The sequence below is a fragment of the Ornithorhynchus anatinus genome, chromosome 19, assembly GCF_004115215.2.
Source record: "Ornithorhynchus anatinus isolate Pmale09 chromosome 19, mOrnAna1.pri.v4, whole genome shotgun sequence".
In the NCBI taxonomy this organism is placed as follows: Eukaryota; Metazoa; Chordata; class Mammalia; order Monotremata; family Ornithorhynchidae; genus Ornithorhynchus; species Ornithorhynchus anatinus.
The window spans coordinates 8,828,024-8,847,756 of NC_041746.1; the positions used below are offsets into that span (position 1 = coordinate 8,828,024).

General features: G+C 47.3%; 1 protein-coding gene across 2 annotated transcripts in view; it reads right to left on the reverse strand.

Annotated features, from left to right (window-relative positions):
* TGFB2 (transforming growth factor beta 2) overlaps positions 1–19,733 on the reverse strand; it is a 69,495-nt gene that overhangs the window by 40,887 nt on the left and 8,875 nt on the right. The window contains exon 2 of one of the 2 annotated variants that reach the window (XM_029047171.2): positions 14,711–14,824. The exons of the other annotated variant lie outside the window; for it this stretch is intronic. Coding sequence (XP_028903004.1) covers positions 14,711–14,824 — 114 coding nt within the window. The remainder of the gene's footprint in view (positions 1–14,710; positions 14,825–19,733) is intronic. 2 annotated transcript variants of the gene reach the window in all.

Here is a 19,733-nt window from a genome sequence, read left to right on the forward strand (position 1 = left end):
TCATTCAGTTCATTCCCTTCTATCCTCTCCCATCTGCCCAGAGAAATCCATTCCTTATGAGCAGCAAGATGACTCTGCCCAAAAATGGAACTTTAATGATAGGTGGATATTCTGACGTATGACCACATTCGTTCAGTGGTATTTATCGGGTACTCACTGAGCGCAGAGCACTGTACTAAGCGCTTGGGAGAGTACGACATAACAAGAAACAGACACACTCCCTGCCCACAGTGAGCTTACCACATGATCTGGTACAAAAAGGGTCTATTTAAAGAGGCTCACGGGCGTAAAAGGATTTATGTGGGAGATCCCTTTTGGCCATGATTCCTTACCTAGGGGGTAAACCGCCTTCCATCGAGGCAGTGGGAAGGAACGTGGCCTAGCGGAAAGGACAGGGGGCTAGCAAATCAGAAGAAGACTTGGCACCTCTGACCTTAACTTGCACAGTCCCCTTTCCTCAGTGTAAGCACCAGGGAGAGAGTGAGAGCCAACACCGGAATCGCCAGTGCCTGGTATTGCTTCATATCTTGTAGCAATAACGTACATCCCTGCTGACTTGCCCACTGGCTTCTGTTCTTTAAATGTTCTCTCCCTTTCCCCTTGGCTAAGGCTAGAATCGATAAATCAGTGGCATTTTTTGAGCACTAAACGTGCAGAGCAATCCATCGCATTTAATTAAGCGCTTGCCGTGTGCAGAGCACTGTACTACGCCCTTGGGGGAGCGGGTAGACGTGGTCCCTGCGCTCAGGAAGCTTACAGAAGCATCAGTCCTTCATCACGTGGGGATGGCTCTACTTCACTGCCCTGCACTGCTCCGGTGCTCTGCTCCAGTGCTCTGCACGGCTCTGCTAAGGTTACAGGAGACTCATAGGATGATCGGTTTCCGGATCACTGCTGGCTTCCTGTGCACATCAAAAGACCACCCCCCCCCGCTCTTCTTTCTCCGTCGACTCGATATCTGACTTCTCTTGAAAGCGGTCCACCAGCGGGCCACCGGTGAACGATACAATTCCCCGAATCCTGCAGTAAGCACAGACTCGGACCCGAAGGTTCCATCCACCGGTTGGAAAACGGGAAGTAAAGTCAAGGCCTCCCCAGCCACTACGAGATTAGAAATACGAGCTCTTCCCACTTAAGAATCGACGCCGGCTTAAACAAAATACACCCTGAGCGTTCTGGTCACTTCCTGTGCTTATCACCGGGAGACATGGACCCGAAAAGCTGAAGGAAGACATCTTTATTAAACTGAGAGGAAGAGACCACCTACTGTTAGAATAGAGAACGGGAAACAAAGAGAGGCCTATTATATGAACTAGTCTGTCTAGACGGATGACTAAACTGGGTCCCCCTAGGGTTAGACTTGAATTTCCTCTACTCGGCCCACTGGATATTCAGCAGTGAAGAAAACTGTCTAAATAGTATAGTACTAATCCACCTCCCCCGACACTGCCCCGAGAAGAGCTTAAAAGTTGTTTCTGGGAAGCCTGGATGTGTTAAAGTTTCAGGCAGGGCTCACCGGTTGAGACGAGAAGAGCCCTAAAAATACTTGTGATGTCTGGTTAAAGACCCAAGAGAACAGACCCAAGTTTCTCTTTTTAACTGTAGTGACAGTAGTTTGAACTCACCCAGGGAACACAGTCTAAGCTAGGTGTCCCTACAGGAATATCAGCGGCTGAAATGCACAGAAGTTAGGACTTCTCATCTTTCACATCAGCTGGCGAGTAACTCCCCTTGACTCGATGGCGCCCCAGCGACACTGACCCTTCCCTAACCTGAAATACGGTTTTATGAAAAAAAAATGCCACTTAACAAAGCAAACAAAATTCCTAGACTCTCTGCAGCTAGGCCGTAAAGCTGTGGAGAATCTGCCGGGATTTTACAGTGGGAGTGACTATTCGAAGGTATTCTAACCAGCGAACAATGGAAAAAGTGAAACGGTCAAAGCTCTCTTCCTGAGAGCCAATTGGAAGTCTTAGTTGGGTGGTGGTACGTGGTACTCTTAATGTGCGTTTGTGGTGCTTAAACCTTGAAAATGCTGCAAAATTACAGGTATTTATTTAGCTTAATTCTGTCCCCCTCGCTCCAGTTATAAAGCTTCTGGCGATTAGGGCCCAGAGGAGATTAAGCCAGAGGACGGAACTCTTGGATGTTCTTTGACTCCCTGGGAAGACTTACTGAAACACTGTGTATATTCAACTACATGCCAAGTACAACAAGAAATACAGGCCTCAGAGGGTCAGAAGGATGTCCTTCTTTGCTTGGGCAAAAGGAAGAATCTAGGAGAAGAGAAGTAATAATAATAATAATAATAATCGTGGTATTTGTTAAGCGCTTACTATGTTCCAGGCACTGTTCTATGAGCTGGGGTAGATACAAGATAATCGGGTCAGACCCAGCCCCCGGCCCACACAGGGCACACAGTCTTAATCCCAATTTTACAGTTGAGATAACTGAGGCACAGAGAAGTGAAGTGACTTGGCCAAGATCACACAGCAGACAAGTGGTGGAGCTGGATCCTCTGACTTCCAAGCCCATACCCTTTCCAGTAGGTCATACTGATTCTCTAAGTAGAGACATTTCTTCGCTTCTCAGAACACAGACGGGAACTGGTCACGTGAATTACGCAGGATACCATTCATCGAATGAAAACAAATGGAACTTCATCAATTTCACCGAACAGCTGGCCAAATTCTAGAACCCCGTCTGCTGGTGACGCTGGCTCTGTTCTCTCTTTTCAGGCGTCGCTCGGATCATAGAAGCAGCGTGGCTCAGTGGAGAGAGCACGGGCTTAGGAGTCAGAGGTCGTGGGTTCAAATCCCGGCTCCGCCACCTGCAGCTGTGTGACTCTGGGCAAGTCACTTCACTTCTCGGTGCCTCAGTACCCTCATCTGTAAAATGGGGATTCAGACTGTGAGCCCCACGTGGGGCAACTTGATTACCCTGTATCTCTCCCGGCGCTTAGAACAGTGCCCGACACACAGTAAGCGCTTCACAAATACCAAAATCATTATTACGACCTTTCAAATAATTACAAACTTTTACCGGCCTGAAAAAGATTTTCCCAGTCTTCTCACTAGTAAATGATTCAGATCAGACCTCTTTGCTACTCGTCCCTGGACAAGTGATTATTTGCATGTGTCTTTAATCTTTCCCATACTTCTTTGAGATGGGCAGAAATAATTACGTCTATTTTTCAGTTGGGGAGAAGCATCAGTGCAACTAAGTGTGGAAAACGGGAACAGAACGCTGTTCTCCTAACTCCCGCCAGTGCGTGATCTCAGTGGCTTAGGCGGTCTGCCTTACGCCGATTCGCTGCTTCATTGGTAGCGGTACTCGAGACTGAACAATCGCAGGGGCTACTGGCAGTCAGTCAAGCAACCAACGATATATGTTGAGTGTTTTGTTTGTGCGGAGCACTGTGCTGAGCACTTGGGAGAGTTCATCAGAGTTAGTAGCCACTTTCCCGGCCCTCAAGGGGTTTACAGTCTAAGCGGGGAGGCGGAAACCAAAATAAATGACAGGTAGGGGGAACCAGCCAAGTTTAGAGGCATATGTGTAAATGGTGTAAGGGGGGTGCGGGCGGGCGGAATACGTTGCGGATTTGCGGGTTCCCTGAGCTTCTTAACGCGACATCTTCTAGACTGTAAGCCCATTCTGGGCAGAGACTGTCTCTCTTTATCGCCGAATTGTACTTTCCAACCGCTTATTACAATGCTGCGCACAGTAAGCGCTCAATAAAGAGGATTGAATGAACCTAATAGTTTAAGATTGAAACAAATGACCTTAGCGCTTCCAGATCTAATTATTATTATTAAGGTACTTGTTAAGCATTTACTACATGCCAAGCACCAGTTCAAGTTCTGGGGGAGATACGAGTCAAGCAGGATGGACACAGTCCCTGTCTCACATGGGGCTCACCCTCTTAAACCCCATTGTACAGATGAGGTACCTGAGACCCAGAGAAGTAAAGTGGCTCGCCCAAGGTCACGCAGCAGGCAAATGGCGGAGCCTGGATCAGAACGACTGAGCCACACTGCTTCCCAACGATCTGACGGACAGGTCCGCGTTTTTAGTGTCGGGCTGGCGTTTCCATTGCTATTTTATAGGTAGCTGTTCCTGATGCTTCACCGGTTTCTGTTCTTGAAACCAAGCCATTCCCTCCCGAACAATAACACCGAAATAAACGATCCCTGAAGCAACACCGCCTTCGGTCCTTCAGGGAGCCACCTCCCTGCCCCACTGGACACAACTAAAGGGGCTCAGCAGCTGCAGGAAAGCAAGCGACGCGCTCACACGATGGAAGCGATACAGGTCGGCCATACAAGTGCACCGTCCCTTCGCATGCGAGGGCCAATCCAACCGAATATTAGAAAAAGATGTCCTGACCATTTAGAATCTGAAGGGATCCAAAACCGATTTAATCTCCAGACTGCGGACAAAGTTCAGATTCGGTAAAACAGCTCCAGAAGTTGCATCATACGTACAACGGGGCAATTCAGAAAATACAGATGTCCGACCCCGCGTGAAACAATGCCTTCATTTTTTACCGAACAGCAGAATGGAAGAGCGCAGCATCTGTTGCTACTAAGAATAGGCCGTGGAGATTATTATTTATGAACTCGCAAGCCCTCCGCAGCTCGACAGCACAGAACCTGACAGGAGCAAATTGTTGGCTTCGTGTTTTAGTCACATCGGTGATGTGTTCTGTCAGTTGCAGTTCCCCTGCTCGGTAATTCGGCTTGCTAACTGACTGCAGTTCGCAAAAGGAGTACGACCACAAGCGATCTGTTTGATTTACTTTCGTCCTAGGACTCGAGCCTGGATTATACGGGATTCTGAAGGCTATTAAGTAACCGGTATTTCAATCGACGGGGGACTCACCAACAATAAGGAACTCTCCTGTTTTTTAGTATAATGAGACTATGGATTGGAACCTGAGATTAGAGACCAGATAGTTATGCTTCCTGATGATTTATATACACGGAATTTACATATGAAATGGATTGACATACAATGAAATGCAGCTGCAATTCATAATCTTACTGGGCAGGAAACTCCAGAGACAGTTGAGGGCTCCTCAAACCTGCAGCCTGCAAGCGCTTAGCAAATGTCATAAACAATAGTAATGTCGTGAATGGGAATGGGATGGGCACGGGAGGAAAGGTTAAAAAAAAAGAAATTGGAAATCCACAATAAGGCTGGGCTCTGGAAAATGGAGCCTTCTCAACCTGTAGAAGGCAATGCCTTATGGGTTTACTCAGAGGAGAGATGTTTCCTTGAACGGATCACCACGCAGTGTGACACGGGTCAATCCAAACTGGAAAGTGACCCAATCGGGTACTGCGAACGGTAGCCTCAGTTGTAAACCAAAGTACGGTCAGGTCTCCTATAACGTGGGAGTTTACTTCCTTGACGTACCTCATTTTATGGAAAATCTGCATCATGATACCCCACCCCCCCGAGCCACACAAACACGCATGTACAACCATTCTTTCCAATATCGCATCGTGACTGCCGGCATCATCCTTAGTGTCCAGAGAAAGGATGATTTTATTTCAGCAACCTGGCATGAAATCGGTCCTCATATAAAGATTGGAATGGAACGACACGAGCTTGGAAAGTTCTTTGGGGCTCATGAGAAAGAAGGCAGTCTCTTGTCCAGCAATTTTTTTTTTTTTATGGCATTTGTTAAGCGCTTACTGTGGGCCAAACACGGTTCTAAGCGCTGGGGTAATCAGGTCATCCCACGTGGGGCTCACAGTCTTAATCCCCATTTTACAGATTAGATAACTGAGGCACAGAGAAGTTAAGTGGTTTGCCCAAGGTCCTCCAGCTGACAAGTGGCGGAACCAGGATTAGAACACACATCCCCTGACTCCCAAGCAATTTGGTGAAGAACTACCGCGCTAGCAGGATAGTTAACGTGGAAGCACTGAGACCTAGTGAAAAGAGCCAGACCTGAGAGTCGGAGGACCTTGGTTCAATTAATAATAACAATAATAATAATAATAATGCTGGTATTTGTTAAGCGCTTACTATGGGCCAAGCACTGTTCTAAGCGCTCGGTGATAGAAGGTGATCAGGTTGTCCTACGTGGGGCTCACAGTCTTCATCCCCATTTTACAGATGAGGGAACCGAGGCCCAGAGAAGTTAAGTGACTTGCCCAAAGTCACACAGCTGACAAACGGCAGGGCTGGAATTCGAACCCATGACCTCTGACTCCCAAGCCCGGGCTCTGTCTATTGAGCCACGCTGCTTCTCAATCAAGGCTAATCCCAGCCTCGCCAACTGCTCGCCGGGTGACCTTGGGCAAGTCACGTAAGCCCTCGGTGCCACAGTTTCCTCACCTGCGCCATGGGGATTCCACCCCCGTTCTCCCTCCTACTTAGAGTGTAAGCCCCATAGGGGATGGGGACTGTGTCAGACCTGATTACCTTGTATCTACCCCAATGCTTAGTACGGTGCTTTGCACCTACCAAGTGCTTAACGAATACCATCACGATTACTATTATTAGAATCAGGTTGTTCACAGCAGTCTGGGAGCACGTGGTGAGGAGGTTCTCTCCGGTGCTGCTAGTGTAAACTCTCCGCCCCTGCTCGGAGAAGACACGTTAATTCCTCGGGAAAATCCAGGGGAACTGCCCTCAGCCCGGTGAACCCAGCTGAACAGGCATACCCACTGTGGGTTTACTACAAAGGTCAGGCATTTGGTGACTCACCCCTCATATTTAATTTGGCAAACGGGAATAAATAAAAAGGAAAATGGCAAAATAAGTGGCTTGGATTTTCACCTGATCTAATTCCTCTAGATGAGAATCAGGTCATTTAGGAAGATTAAAATGCAGTTACCTGACCTCGAATTCTGGCTGGAACCTTGGAATTTCGATTCCTTTTCTGGCCAGACTCTCACCCCCATAATGCCACAGAATCTGGCCATAAATAATGTTGGCAGTGTCAGAGCCGAGACAAAAATTCGACTTTGGGGAATTTCAGTTTAAGCTCCTTAAGTCGTCGCCCAATTCCGTGTTTCTGTCAACTTCTCTCTCCTTGGCTCCCAGCATCTAGTCCTTCACCACGTCCTGCCAATTCATCTTCAATCGCATTTCGGGAATCCGTCCTTTCTCCGTTCCCACAGCCACAATCCCAGCCCCAGGGCACGGGCTACCCTTGAAGTCTCGATGCTAGCCTCCCCGACTCTCCCCCTTTCCATCCAATCTAATTTATACCCAACAATGAGAATCGTCTTCAAGCCAACCAACTGAATTGAAAACGAGGATAACGGAACCTAACTGAATCCTTCCCGCGACACGCTCTACAGTCGGGCTGAGTCGAGCAAAATCTCATAAAACGTGTTGAAGGAGCAGGGCCTAGTGGAAAGAACGTGGGACTGAGAGTCAGAGGACTTGGATTCTAATCCCGGCTCCACCACTTGCCGACTGCGTGACCTTAGGCAAATCACTTAACTTCTCTGGGCCTCATCTGTAAAAAGGGGATTAAGACCATGAGCCCCGTGTGGGACGGGGACTGTGTACAACCTGATCACCTTGTGTCTGACCCAGCTCTCAGTACAGTGCCAGGCACATAGTCGGCACTTAACGAATACCGTTACAAAAAGCGTGATGTCATCACAGTACGCTAAACGCTGGTGTGATGACACGCGGTGTCACTTGCGCCTTGGGGTCCAGAATTTCAGAGTGCTGCAGCCGGTCACCCAGATCCTCCCCCATCACCCTCTCTCTTCATTTTTCCTTGCCCCAGTGAGAAAGGTGTCCGGACAACCCATCCCCTCTCCAGACAATGTTGGGAGAGACGACAGAATACTAGGGCGTTTCGGCACTACTCGAAAAGGCCCTTTGAAGACGTGAAGAGCGAGGCAAGAGTTAAACACTACTGAGTGCTCGCAATTCCCGGGACCGTTAAAGGACCTGGATTTTGACTGCTTCCTGTCAAAATTAGCCACAGCGGTGTACACTGCAAACCGCTAAACACAGATCAAGTGGGGTGGAGAGTAAGCAGGCCCCTCAAGCCCCGTCGCCCTTGAAGGATTCCAAATGTCTTATTGGAAAGCAGTGGTTCATGCAAGGTGACAGAGATGGCCCTCTAGATGTTTGGCACAGGACATTTTCCCTTAACAAGTGTTCAAAAATCACACTCGGCATGGAGAAATTCACTCTGACCTTGGATGTCGGCCCCCTGGCACAAACTCACTTACATTTTTGCTCAATTACTATTTCTAAGAACACAGACTTGAAATAAAAAATAAATTTCAAAAACCACCCTGCAAAGCTCCATCGCTCAGCTCTCCTGCACGGAATATTACTTCCAAGCGGTCAGAGATTCTCCCCCTCCAGCCAGCGGACCCTGACCAGCAGAGAGGACAGGAAATCCCAGCTCGGTGAAATACAGGTTCTGTTCCCTCCAACCTCTGCCTTCTTCAAGTCAGGAAAGAGGTCCGGCTTTTTCCCCGACCAGCCAAGGAGCGAATGATGTTCCTGCTGTTTTGCGGAAGCCAGCAAGAATCTTGCACCAGAATTTCCCAACGAAATCTATGCGGAGAAGGAAAGTGCAAATGATGCCTCAGAGGGCGAGGATAATTGTTTCACCCATTTATCCAAGATAAAAGGATGAAGAGGAAATCGAAGTGAAGTGAGAACGGGCTAGCGGATAGTGCGTGGGCCTGGGAGTCAGAGGGGCCTGAGTTCTAATCCTGGCTCTGCCGCCTGTCTGCCGTGTGACCTCGGGCAAGTCACTCAACTTCTCTGAGCCTCGGTTTGCTCATCTGTAAAATAGGATTAAGACTGTGAGACCCATATGGGACAGAGACTGTTTCCAACCAATTATTTCATATCTACCCCAACGCTTATTATTGCAAAAGAGGACGGGAACGGATAGCACGAAAGGAAGAGAGGCATTTTGGGCCAATCCCTGGCCCATACTGTGCAGGCAGCTCAGCGAGCCAGACATTTGGCTCTTTGATTTGTGGACTGAAATGAACTAGAAGTTTGGAAATTTTTAGGTGCAGACATCATAGCTTCATCTGGCTCAGAAAAGAGCCAAAACAATGGAAATTAATCCCCCTCATTTTTTTTTTCTAACGGCAATAAACCCCTGGACTTTTTTCTGTTATGCGCTTCAGGGCTGATAAAAAGCCATGAAGCTGGTCGTCACCTAAAGCGACGTGCTGGTTGGTGAGGAGTGGTCCCTCCTCTGAGGCTTCCCATCCTCAGCTACTGAAACGTAAGCTGTAACAACTGCCAGGAGGGGAGATTCACCCTCTCAAGATGCAGAGTGAGATAAAGAGACGGCCCCCCCAGCTGAAATTAGCCACAGGGCTCTCCTCCATCCTGAACCATCCCTCATTTGTGAGGCGGGAATGCGTCTACCAACGCTGATGTACTGAACCCTCCTAAGTGGTTAGTGTGGTGCTTCGCACCCAGTAAGCATTCGGTAGATATCACTGCCTGATGTGAAGAGCCCAGCTCCTACCAACCCTTTCAAGTGGGCTACGAAATTGTCGCTTGATTCTGTCTTCATTTTTCATTCTGATTCCTCCTGTGGTCCTAGGACCTACGTAACCTCACAGACGAGAGTCTCCGAACGGCCCCGAGCAGAGATGCTTATGGAATCAAGGGGTTTTTTGTTTTTGTTTTGGGCTACCATAGGATGCGTCCCAAAGTGGTTCTCAGAGGATTCCCTCCGTGGCATTGTGGGTCTAAGGGTTTGCCAGGGGAGGGGAGAGGAAAGCCACCAGACTTGACAAACTGTAGGTCTGGTCCCGTCGCCCACTCAGGGATTGAAACTGACCTAACCTGAAGGACCAATATAAACACGTGCCAAGCTACACACACCCAAAGAGAAAAAAAATGCAGTTCAGGAATAACACAATAGTATCGGATTTCCGCAAGCGCTCTGAGGACAGGGACCGTGACTTGTTTTAAATGTTTGCTTCCCAATTCTAGTATGGTGTTCCACGCTGAGTTGGCACTCAATAAATGCTAAGGAAGGAAGGGAAGAAAGGAAAGGTGGAAGAAAGAAGAAAAAAAGCTAGGCAAATCTAAGAACAAGCTGTAATAAAGTCCTGGAATCTACCTCTGTCAGATGTTTACTTATTCACCAGTGGGCAACAAGGGCTGTATAGGCAGGGTATTTTTTAATGGTACTTGTTAAGTTCTTACTATGTGCCAGGCACTGAACTACATGCTAGGACAGATACAAGATAATCGGGTCGGGCGTAGTCCCTGTCCCATCTGGAGCTCACCCTCTAAACTGGTGGGAGGAGGAGTTAATCCCCATTTTACAGATGTGGTGACTGAGGCACAGAGAAGTTAAGTGACTTGCCTAAGGTCACATAGCAGACAAGTGGCAGAGCCGGGATTAGAACCCAGGTCTTCTGACTCCCAGACCCGTGCTCTCTCCTCTAGGCCACACTGCTACGAGACAGTCCTGGAGTTTCCTTAATTGGAAGTCGCTCTCAGGAAATGTTAGTGACTCAACACCTCCTCGGCACCTCGCCAACCAATATGCCAGGTTTCTGAGGCCCATTTAATCAACTGGTCAATGGCACTGAATGAGCACCTTTGCATAGAGCACAGTAAGTGTTCTTGGGAGGAGATAGCAAAATTAGTAGACATGATTCTTGCCCTCAAGAAGTTTACAATCTAGTAGGGACAATAATAATAATAATAATAATGTTGGTATCTGCTAAGCCCTTACTATGTGCAGAGCACTGTTCTAAGAGCTGGGGGAGACACAGAGTCATCAGGTTGTCCCACGTGAGGCTCATTGTCTTCATCCCCATTTTACAGATGAGGTCACTGAGGCACAGAGAAGTGAAGTGACTTGCCCAGAGTCAGACAGCTGACAAGTGGCAGATCCGGTATTCGAACCCATGACCTCTGACTCCCAAGCCCGGGCTCTTTCCACTGAGCCACACTGCCTCTCGACAGACAGTAAAATGAATTATAGACAGGACTGAAAAGATAAGAGATTACTTATGTCTGGCCTGATGATCTCATTTCTACCCCAGTGCTTAACACATAAGCGCTTAACAAATACCACAACTGCTATCATTATTATTATTATAGGAGGAACCAACAGGGTATAAAGTACACATATAAAGGGTTACCAGGAGGAGGGGTAGGGGATGATGTGCTTAGGTGATCTGGATGTAGGCGGGAAATAGAGTAGGAAAAGGAGAGATTAGCTCCAGAAGGCCTCCAGAAGATGTGATTTCAGAAGGCGCTTGAAGATGGGGAGAGCCGTGGCCTGCCGGATGTGAAGGGGAAGGGAATTCTGGGCAGAAGAGAGGGCATGTACATATGCCTCCGAAACCATCCTCTCTCCTAAAAACAGCTGGCTGAGTCTTCCTCCCCTAGATTGTTACCTTCAACCGCTCTGGTGGCTCTTCCCTTCTGCCTTCAATACACTAATATCTCTCCTCTACTGGGAAAAAAAAAAATCCTCTCTGGACCTCATGGCACCCTTCACTTTTTGCCCAAATTCCCTGCTCTTCTTCTTGTTCAAACTCATCGGATGGGTTGTATACTCGCGATCTCCACTTTCCCTCCACCAACTCCTATCCTTCCCTTCGAGCAGAAGTTTTGTAAGCCGCGAGAAGCATGATGGCTTAGTGGAACGAGCACAGGCCTGGAAGTCAGAAGGACCTGGGCTCTAATCCGGCTCCACCACCTGCCTGCTGTGTGACCTTGGGTGAGTCACTTAACTTCTCTGTGCCCCAGTTACCTCATCTGTAAAATGGGATTAAGATGGTGAGCCCCCTGTGAGACATGAACTGTGTTCAATGTGTTCGGTTTGTTTAGTACAGTGCCTCAGAGTTTAGTACAGTGCCTGGCAGAGAGTAAGTGCTTTAACTAATACCATTAAAAATAAATTAAAAATCAAGCTCGTGAGACAAGGAGACAAAAGTGAAAACAAAATCATGCACTGCAGACAACCAACATGACAACACACAAAGGACCAAGTCGGGCGCCTGTATGGTGTGCGTAGAACTGTGGGTCCCACATTGACCTTTTCGGCCACGAGGTCAACTACAGATGTACGTATAGAATTATGAATCTGGATATATAGTTATATGTAAGTACACACATTTTCTGTGCAGGAGGCAGAAGCGTTCACATCAGAGTTCTCAGAGAGGAGCAGAAGTGTGAACAAGCCTTATGCACCCCCAAGAGCGCTAGTCCTGTCTATACAACAGAATCTCTAAAAATGAAGGCCTGAAATGATTTTGCAGATATATATCAACTCCATGTAGAGCGGGCCATGGAGACCTACTCTATCCTACTCGCTTTATTAAAGACCCTAAAGATCCACTTAATCTTACTTGGTAAAATGCACTGAGAAATCGAAAGCAACTTTCTCCCATTGGCTTAGCTCCTATTACCAAATTTTCCTACGTGGAAACCGGGATCCAGTCCAATTCAGCCCGATTAAGCCATTTCTTTTGACAGCAGCACTGTGGTGGTCGTTCAGTTTAAAATTAACTCGGAAGATTCTGGGTAATAACACAAGATCTTGTTCATTCGATCGTATTTATTGAGCGCTTACTGTGTGCAGAGCACTGTAGTGAGTGCTTAACCCTGGGCTTCTCTTCTAGTCTACTGTTTGGGAAGCTACCAGATTTGACTCCTTTTGCTATTTTGAAGGGAAGGATTTTAGCCATCCAGACTGATTTTACAAATTCAGAGGCAACAGGGTCATGAACAAGATCCCAGCGACACTGTAAATTGTGACGTGCTGATTCCGAAGATTTGACAGTCAATCTGCCATTTATTTCAGAGCTAGGAGTGTGGGTTACCTGAGAGTTAGGATTCATGAACTAAGTCATATCATTTGCTGTTCTGTAATCATATATGGGCAGCACCTTGCTGCCACATGCCAATTGACATCGATTCTCATATGCTGCTACCGACAAGTGACCATTCCGTTTATTTTTAATGATTAGCGCACAGCCGAACAGAGAAGAACCTCAAATAAATGGGTTAGCAAAAAGAAGAAACTGCATTGAAAGGTTAATAGTAGAAATTACCCACCCTTTTCTAACCACTTAAAGGTTGACACGCAAACCATCTTAAAGAAAACTTGCAAAAAAATTGGCCAGAAGAAACACCATTCATCTGGTTTTCCTCTTTCCATTGGCAATGGCAGGGGTTGGAGGCTCATGTTTATAAGGTGAGAAAAATGCTTCCCCTAAACGATTGGACACTAGCCGTCCAGCCCCGTTGAGGGGTAGAAAAAAGTGGGGAGAAGTGGAGTCCTGTGAAGACCACACTGGAATTAGAAGGAGGGATTTACGCATGGACATCTCGGAAGGTTGTACCACGTTGCCGTAACTTGACAAAGTTTCATGCTGTATAAGAGGTAGAAGAGAGGCTGCTAGTTAGAAAATCTGGTGTTGGAAGGATCACAGTAAGAGGATTTTCTCCCCTCTGCACCCTCCTAACTGAAAGAATAGGGCTGAGTGAACAGGAAGCAGCACGGCCTAGGCCTGGGAGACAGGCGACCTGGGTTTTAATCTCGCCTTTACAATGTGCTTGCTGTGTGACTTTGGGCGAGTCCTTGAACTGCTCTGGGACTCGGTTTCCTCGTCTGTAAAATGGGGATGAAATATCTGTTCTCCTTTCCTCTTAGACTCTGAGCCCCCTGTGAGGCAGGGACCGTGTCCAACCCGATTATGCCCTTCTGTACCGTAAGCTCCTTGTGAGCACGGAATGTGTCTACCAACTCTGCTGAACTCTCCAAGCTCTTAGTACAGGGCTCTGCACACAGTGAGTGCTCAGTAGATACCATTGATTGATTAGCGTGTATCTACCTCAGCACCCGGTGGCGTGCTGGGCACAGAGTAAGGACTTAACGAAGGCCACAATTTTTATCCTTAAATAAAGTTCAACACAACCTTGTATAACCACGTTGCTTTACCCTTTGGGAAAAATTCAGACAGATGAAAATCCAAATATTTCAGAGTTAAGTCTCTGGGTTTAACTTCTGGCAGCCCCCGGGATCCCACCCAATTCCATCATCCAGCTCCTACCCCAGTGGCAAAATGACTCTGGGAGCACATTTACCCCACTCCCTTCCCCAGCACAGAGAAAATCAGAGGAAGGCGTGCACATCTCCGGAGCGCTTTCTTTCATTATGAATTGCTCTACCCGCTGTGTGAAGGTGCAGCTACTGGAGCCAAACTCTCCTGGAAGGCTAAGGATGAGGAGTTGACACCTCATGGCCCAAGGAAGTTGGAGATGGCTAGATATGCTCTTGCATGCCATTTTTGCAAACGATCCAGATAAACCACAGCTCTGGAGAGTCTGGGGAGACAGGTAGATTGACATAATATGTGGCTTGGCTAGGGCCACTTTTTCCTAACCATGATCCTTTTCTCTACTTGGATAAATTAACTTTTTTTTTTTTCTGGGAAACAGCATCGTCTTCAAGACATTGCTGGCTGTAGAACAGGGCCGACATCACCAAAGGGCGATGCAGGATTCATCATAGAAGAAACTGGCAGTTTACAGAAAGCCAGAAACATAATTTGCTACTTTGTTTATTTTCATTCTATGTAGCCTGAGGAGAAGGGCGGGCCAAAAATCGCTAAACATTTTGGTTGGTTAGTAGATACATCGAGTTCTCCTAGAACAGGGGGGCTGGGTCTTTGCAGAACCCCGGATTACGGAACACTCACGCTGTAGTACTCACCCCGCTTCTGACACTGCAAACATGCGCACAACCGTTTCTTCCAACATCGCATTGCGCTGTATCCAGACAGACGCACATTGTCGGAAGAACGTTCCCTAATTCTGCCGCCGTGTTCTAGCCAAAACGCAAAGTGAAAACACGCGTTATGGCAGGACTGGGTGCATTTTTTCTTCATCTGTATCAACGCATGAGGGCACCACCAGTAGTGTCCTGGCGGGCACTAAAATCGGGGCTATGACAATGTGGCGACTTTCATTTCGACAAGAAATAAATCTGGTGCGCCATTCCACACTGGCATCTTCGGGTGGGGAAACGGATAGGTACCTCCCTTCCCAAACCCTCCCCACCTCTTTAAAACTTTCCTGCCCCGTCCCTCCCTCCCCACCTCCCTCAGCCCCTTAAAACCATTCCTCCCTTATTCCCCACGGCTACCCAACGAGATGCTTCCCCTCACCCGCACGTTCCCCATTCTGATGCCCACCTCTACCCACGGCCCTGAACCCAAGCCCCTCAAATCCCACAGTCCTCCCGGGCTGGGCCACCACCTGCCCCTTCCTCGGCTTGCAGCCCCCGCTTAAGGAACTGTCAAAGCAGCGGGCCTGGGAAGGGGCCTGGAAGGGAATCCTCTGAGGGAAAACGGGGTTTTTCTAAAGCCAAAATACGTGTAGAATTCCTTTAAAATCCTTCGAATGGAAGGCATGTCCGAGGTCAGAGTTTGGACTCCACCCCGACGATAACAAGACACCAGGTTGGCGTGTCTACGTTGCAGATGCTCGAGCGACACACTTCCTAAAATCCCTCTGACTTTAAACATGGGACCTCACCCTCTATTTGTTACGGTTACTGCCTTTGATGTGATGTTGTTATCTGCTCATGTCATTATCTCCTGGAAGGAAGGGAAAGCCCCAGGGTGAGTCATTTTGATCCATTTCACAGCAGGGGAATCGGGTGACGACCCTGGATCCGTTCACGGTCACTGACCCTACCTCACCGGCCATGGATAAAACCCTGCATCGCAAAAGTGGCCCTCAAATTGGCCCAACTGAAAAAGCCTGCTCCGGGAACGACTCAGAACCACAGCGACTCGAATACGGGGCCCGAGCGAGGCGTTCCGCGATGTCATGCCGGATTTCTAAGTCTGCGCATTTGAAGACCTGATTGTTGTCGACGGTAAGGGCTGTGGGATGGCAAACGCGAAAAGTACCATCCTACACGCCTACCCCTAACTTCTCCCCTAGCCCAAGCCCTCGCCCTCAAGGTAATCTTAACCCTAACCAAAACCCTAACCTTCCTTTTCAGAAATCTGCTTTGTTGAGGCTTGGCTTTCAAATTCTTGAACTCTTGGATTGCTAGAGCTTTTGAGTCCAGTATTTTAATTTTCCTGTTAGACCGAGCAGGTGGGAACTTGGTCAGAGGTGTGTAAACAAAAGGCCTTCCCAGGACAGGCCTCAAATGACTTCTCTTAGCCTTCTCACCAAACCACCCACCTTCTGCCAAGAAAACCTCAAACTGTGATTTCTTAATTCTTCACAGACCTAGAGCCAGCTTAAGACATCCACCTCCTTCAATCGGTAAAATCTCTAACTCCTTTAACTGCAAGAAATGGAAAAAAGAAAACTTTCACAGTCCTGGGTTTGCCTTTTAAAAGTCAAGGCCGAGTTAGAGGGAGATGAAAGCGGTGGGAACAACAAGGTATCAACCCCGGTCAAAAAAGAATAAATGATCATATAAAAATGAAAAACTGAAATGGAAAGAATGACAGATTCACTGCCACATTTGATGTTGATAGAACAATCCTGGGTTGACTTTCTCCAGGAAGTGATGAAATGACCATCGCTGAAATGAATCTCACACTTACAAATTAAATTATCTCTCCCAGAACTTTCCAATTTGTGCTCTGGCAACAACGGATGTTTTAGTGTTCTTAACTGTATTTATTATTTTTTAAAAAATACAGTATCCTTTTACACCCGGTAGAACTCCCTCTTGGTTTTTGCTCTCAGATGAATGTCTATCATTTTATAGCGCTCTCTCTCGACGCGATAGTTTGCATTCACCATCCCAAGATAAAGTAGCAAATTTAGATTCTTACGACAGTCTGAAGTTAGGAATGAACGGTTATTGGTGAATTAGCTTGTCAAGACAGATGCAGTATTTGTCAGAGTAGCAAGGGATAGATATGGAAAGAGTCAAACAAACGGACCGAAAGTCTGAGTCACAACATTTCCTTTTGGTCAGAATAGAATGATATTACGATATTTCTGAAGCAAAAACACTAGTCGTTCATTTTTATGCAGATTGCTGCGTATATGTGCCTTTTCTCCTGAAAGGCAGTATCTTTTCCTTAGGCATAAAACATTGGAAACTACTTCAAATTTTACAAAAGCAAGCAAAAGAAAAAAACTGAAAAAAATAGTGAAACTCACTCATTTTGAACATGGACAGATCCACCATGTGGATCTGGGTGAGAGCAAACATCTGCACCTGAGGGTCACTAAATGTCTTCAACCGTTTTCAGACGGTTTGAGCTTTGCAAACTTCGAAGAGCGTCTTTCCCTTTCCCTAACTCCAAATCTCTGCAGTCGAAGGGAAACTGAATCTGCATATTTATGATTGGTTAACACATAATCTACTCGAGGGTTCATCTGTGAGGCCAACTGAATGGCCCGAAGCCATGACAATCTTATTTTGCCTCAACATCAGGAAGTTATGTTTCCCCACCTTTAAATGGCCATCGGCTACCAAAGAGTTCAGGGTTCAGTTTGAATGTCATCGCTTCCAAACGTAAGCGGAAACATCTTGCTACCTTTAACGCGGTGGACCTCAAAGTACTGTGACGAGATGCTAAATTAAAGCGGAAAGAGTCAGCACTTTTAGCAGTTTTAGAACGAAAAGATTGGCTTCCAATCCATCTCTTTGACTCTCTGCTTCCTCCTATCCCTTACTCTGTGCTCCTTCATCGCTCCCCTGTCAGGTGACCTCTCCATCATCCTCATAGCTTACCTACTTCGGCCCGCTTCCTCCACCCACTCCCTTCCCATTATAGCAGTGATACGTGAGCTATTTGATCACTTCAGGAAACCCAGTGAAGGTGAGCTGTACCAGTCCGGCTCTGTTTTGCCGCTCTCCCCTTCTACACCGTAAGTTCGCTGTGGGCTGGGAACGTGTCCAGCAACTCTGTTTTATCGTACTCTCCCGAGAACTTAGTGGAGGTCTCTGCACGTGGTAAATACTCAGTGAATACCGCTAATTGATGGGCTGCTTTGAGGCTAATTTATTTATTTTTATATACTTATTTATTGATGACATATTAATGTCAGTCTAGACCGTAAGCTCATTGTGGGCAGAGAATGTGTCTGCTATACTGCTACTCTCCCAAGTGCTTAGTACGGTGCTCTGCACGGAGTAAGTGCTCAATAAATACACCTGACTGACTGATTAGAGTTAGCCCCAATACCAATCTTTCAAGATTCCGGCAGGGAGGCTGGCACCCCCCCGACCGCACAAGGCTGCTCTGCCAGGAGCCAGGGTTGCCTGCTGGGAAGCGAAGGAAATCCAGACTACGAGGAATCACGGCTCTCCTGATTTCAGAGAGCCACATCAGAGAGAACAGTAGTTCTGTGGACACTCTTCTGACATTGGCTTGGGAGATCCCTAAAGCACATGGAGGATTGAGAGCCAACACTGGCCAGAAGCTTAGCTCAGGTTCGAGCCCCAGTGTCCTGCAGTGGAGCCTGATCAACCTTCATCTTCTTCCAAGAAGGCACTCGAGGCCCAGAAGCCTCAACAGGACTTTAAATCAATCAATCGATCATTCAGCCGATCATATTTATTGAACGCTTACTGTGAGCAGAGCACTGGGCTTCCTGCTTGGGAGGGTTCAGTACAACGGAGTTGGTAGACACATTCCCCGCCCACAAAGAGCTAACAGTGTAGAGGGATTTAAAAAAGAGCAATCTCTATTTCCTTCTCTCTCTCTTTTTCTCTCTCTCTCTCTTCAGGAACTCAAGAGCACAGGAGGGCCAGGGATAGGAAAGGGATAATCAGGGATAGGAGGAGGAAGAGCAGGTTTTCTTGCCCAGGCTCAGAGCTATTTATGCTTCAGGATAACTCTATCTGGAGCTGAGTATCACAATTTATATTTTGGTATTAGAGCCGCATTTTATGGGCTTTGTCCTCAAAGTTTTCTCCAAAGATCTTTGGCCACATTAATTCCAACTTTACTCCTACCAAGAAGCAGAGACTGGAGAACTGGTTGTAATAACCTCTAATGGGATAACCCCAAGTAGATTTATGTAGTGTCAGAAGAAAATAACCTACCCAGACTGCACTTAGGGGCAGACTGGGATGGGGAGAGCTAAGGCTATGCTTTTGAGGGAATTCCATCACAGTGCTTCTTAGCTGTTTATGCCCCTTGCTAACCCCTAAAACCAGCAACTGCAGGAAGACGTGCAGGCATCCGATTCCCCTCAGAGGATCAGAGAGGAGCTCTCGGAAGGCAGGCATGCCAACCGAGCAGATCCTCCCCGGAGGATCCAATCAGAGGAGGGCAGCTCATAGAGCCGTGTTTTAACCGGTGGAATCCAAAGAAAAAAGGTCTCTAGAAAGGTATCATTTGTTGAGGAAGTCACAGAATAACAAACCGCTAGGTTTTTGTGTGCTCGAGGCAAACTCTTCCTCCCTCTGCAATCAGTCAATCGCATTTATTGAGTGCTTACTGTGTGCGGGATACTATACTGAGCACTTGGGAGCGTACAGCATAACAATAAAACCGACACACTCCCTGCCCACCACGATCTTACAAAGAGTGGGCTGCTGTGTTCGCCCCAAAATCAGCCCAGAAAGTGATGATTAATGATTTTATGAATTTTCATGCCATTCCTAGGGGTTAGGGAGTGATATGGATTAGTACAGACAGGCCACCAAAAGCACTATAAAAACTACCCGCGGCCCCACTACAGGAAAAATCTGCAGAGCCAGCAGCAAAGTGTGGACTTTCTGACTTTTGGACAAGCGACCTGTC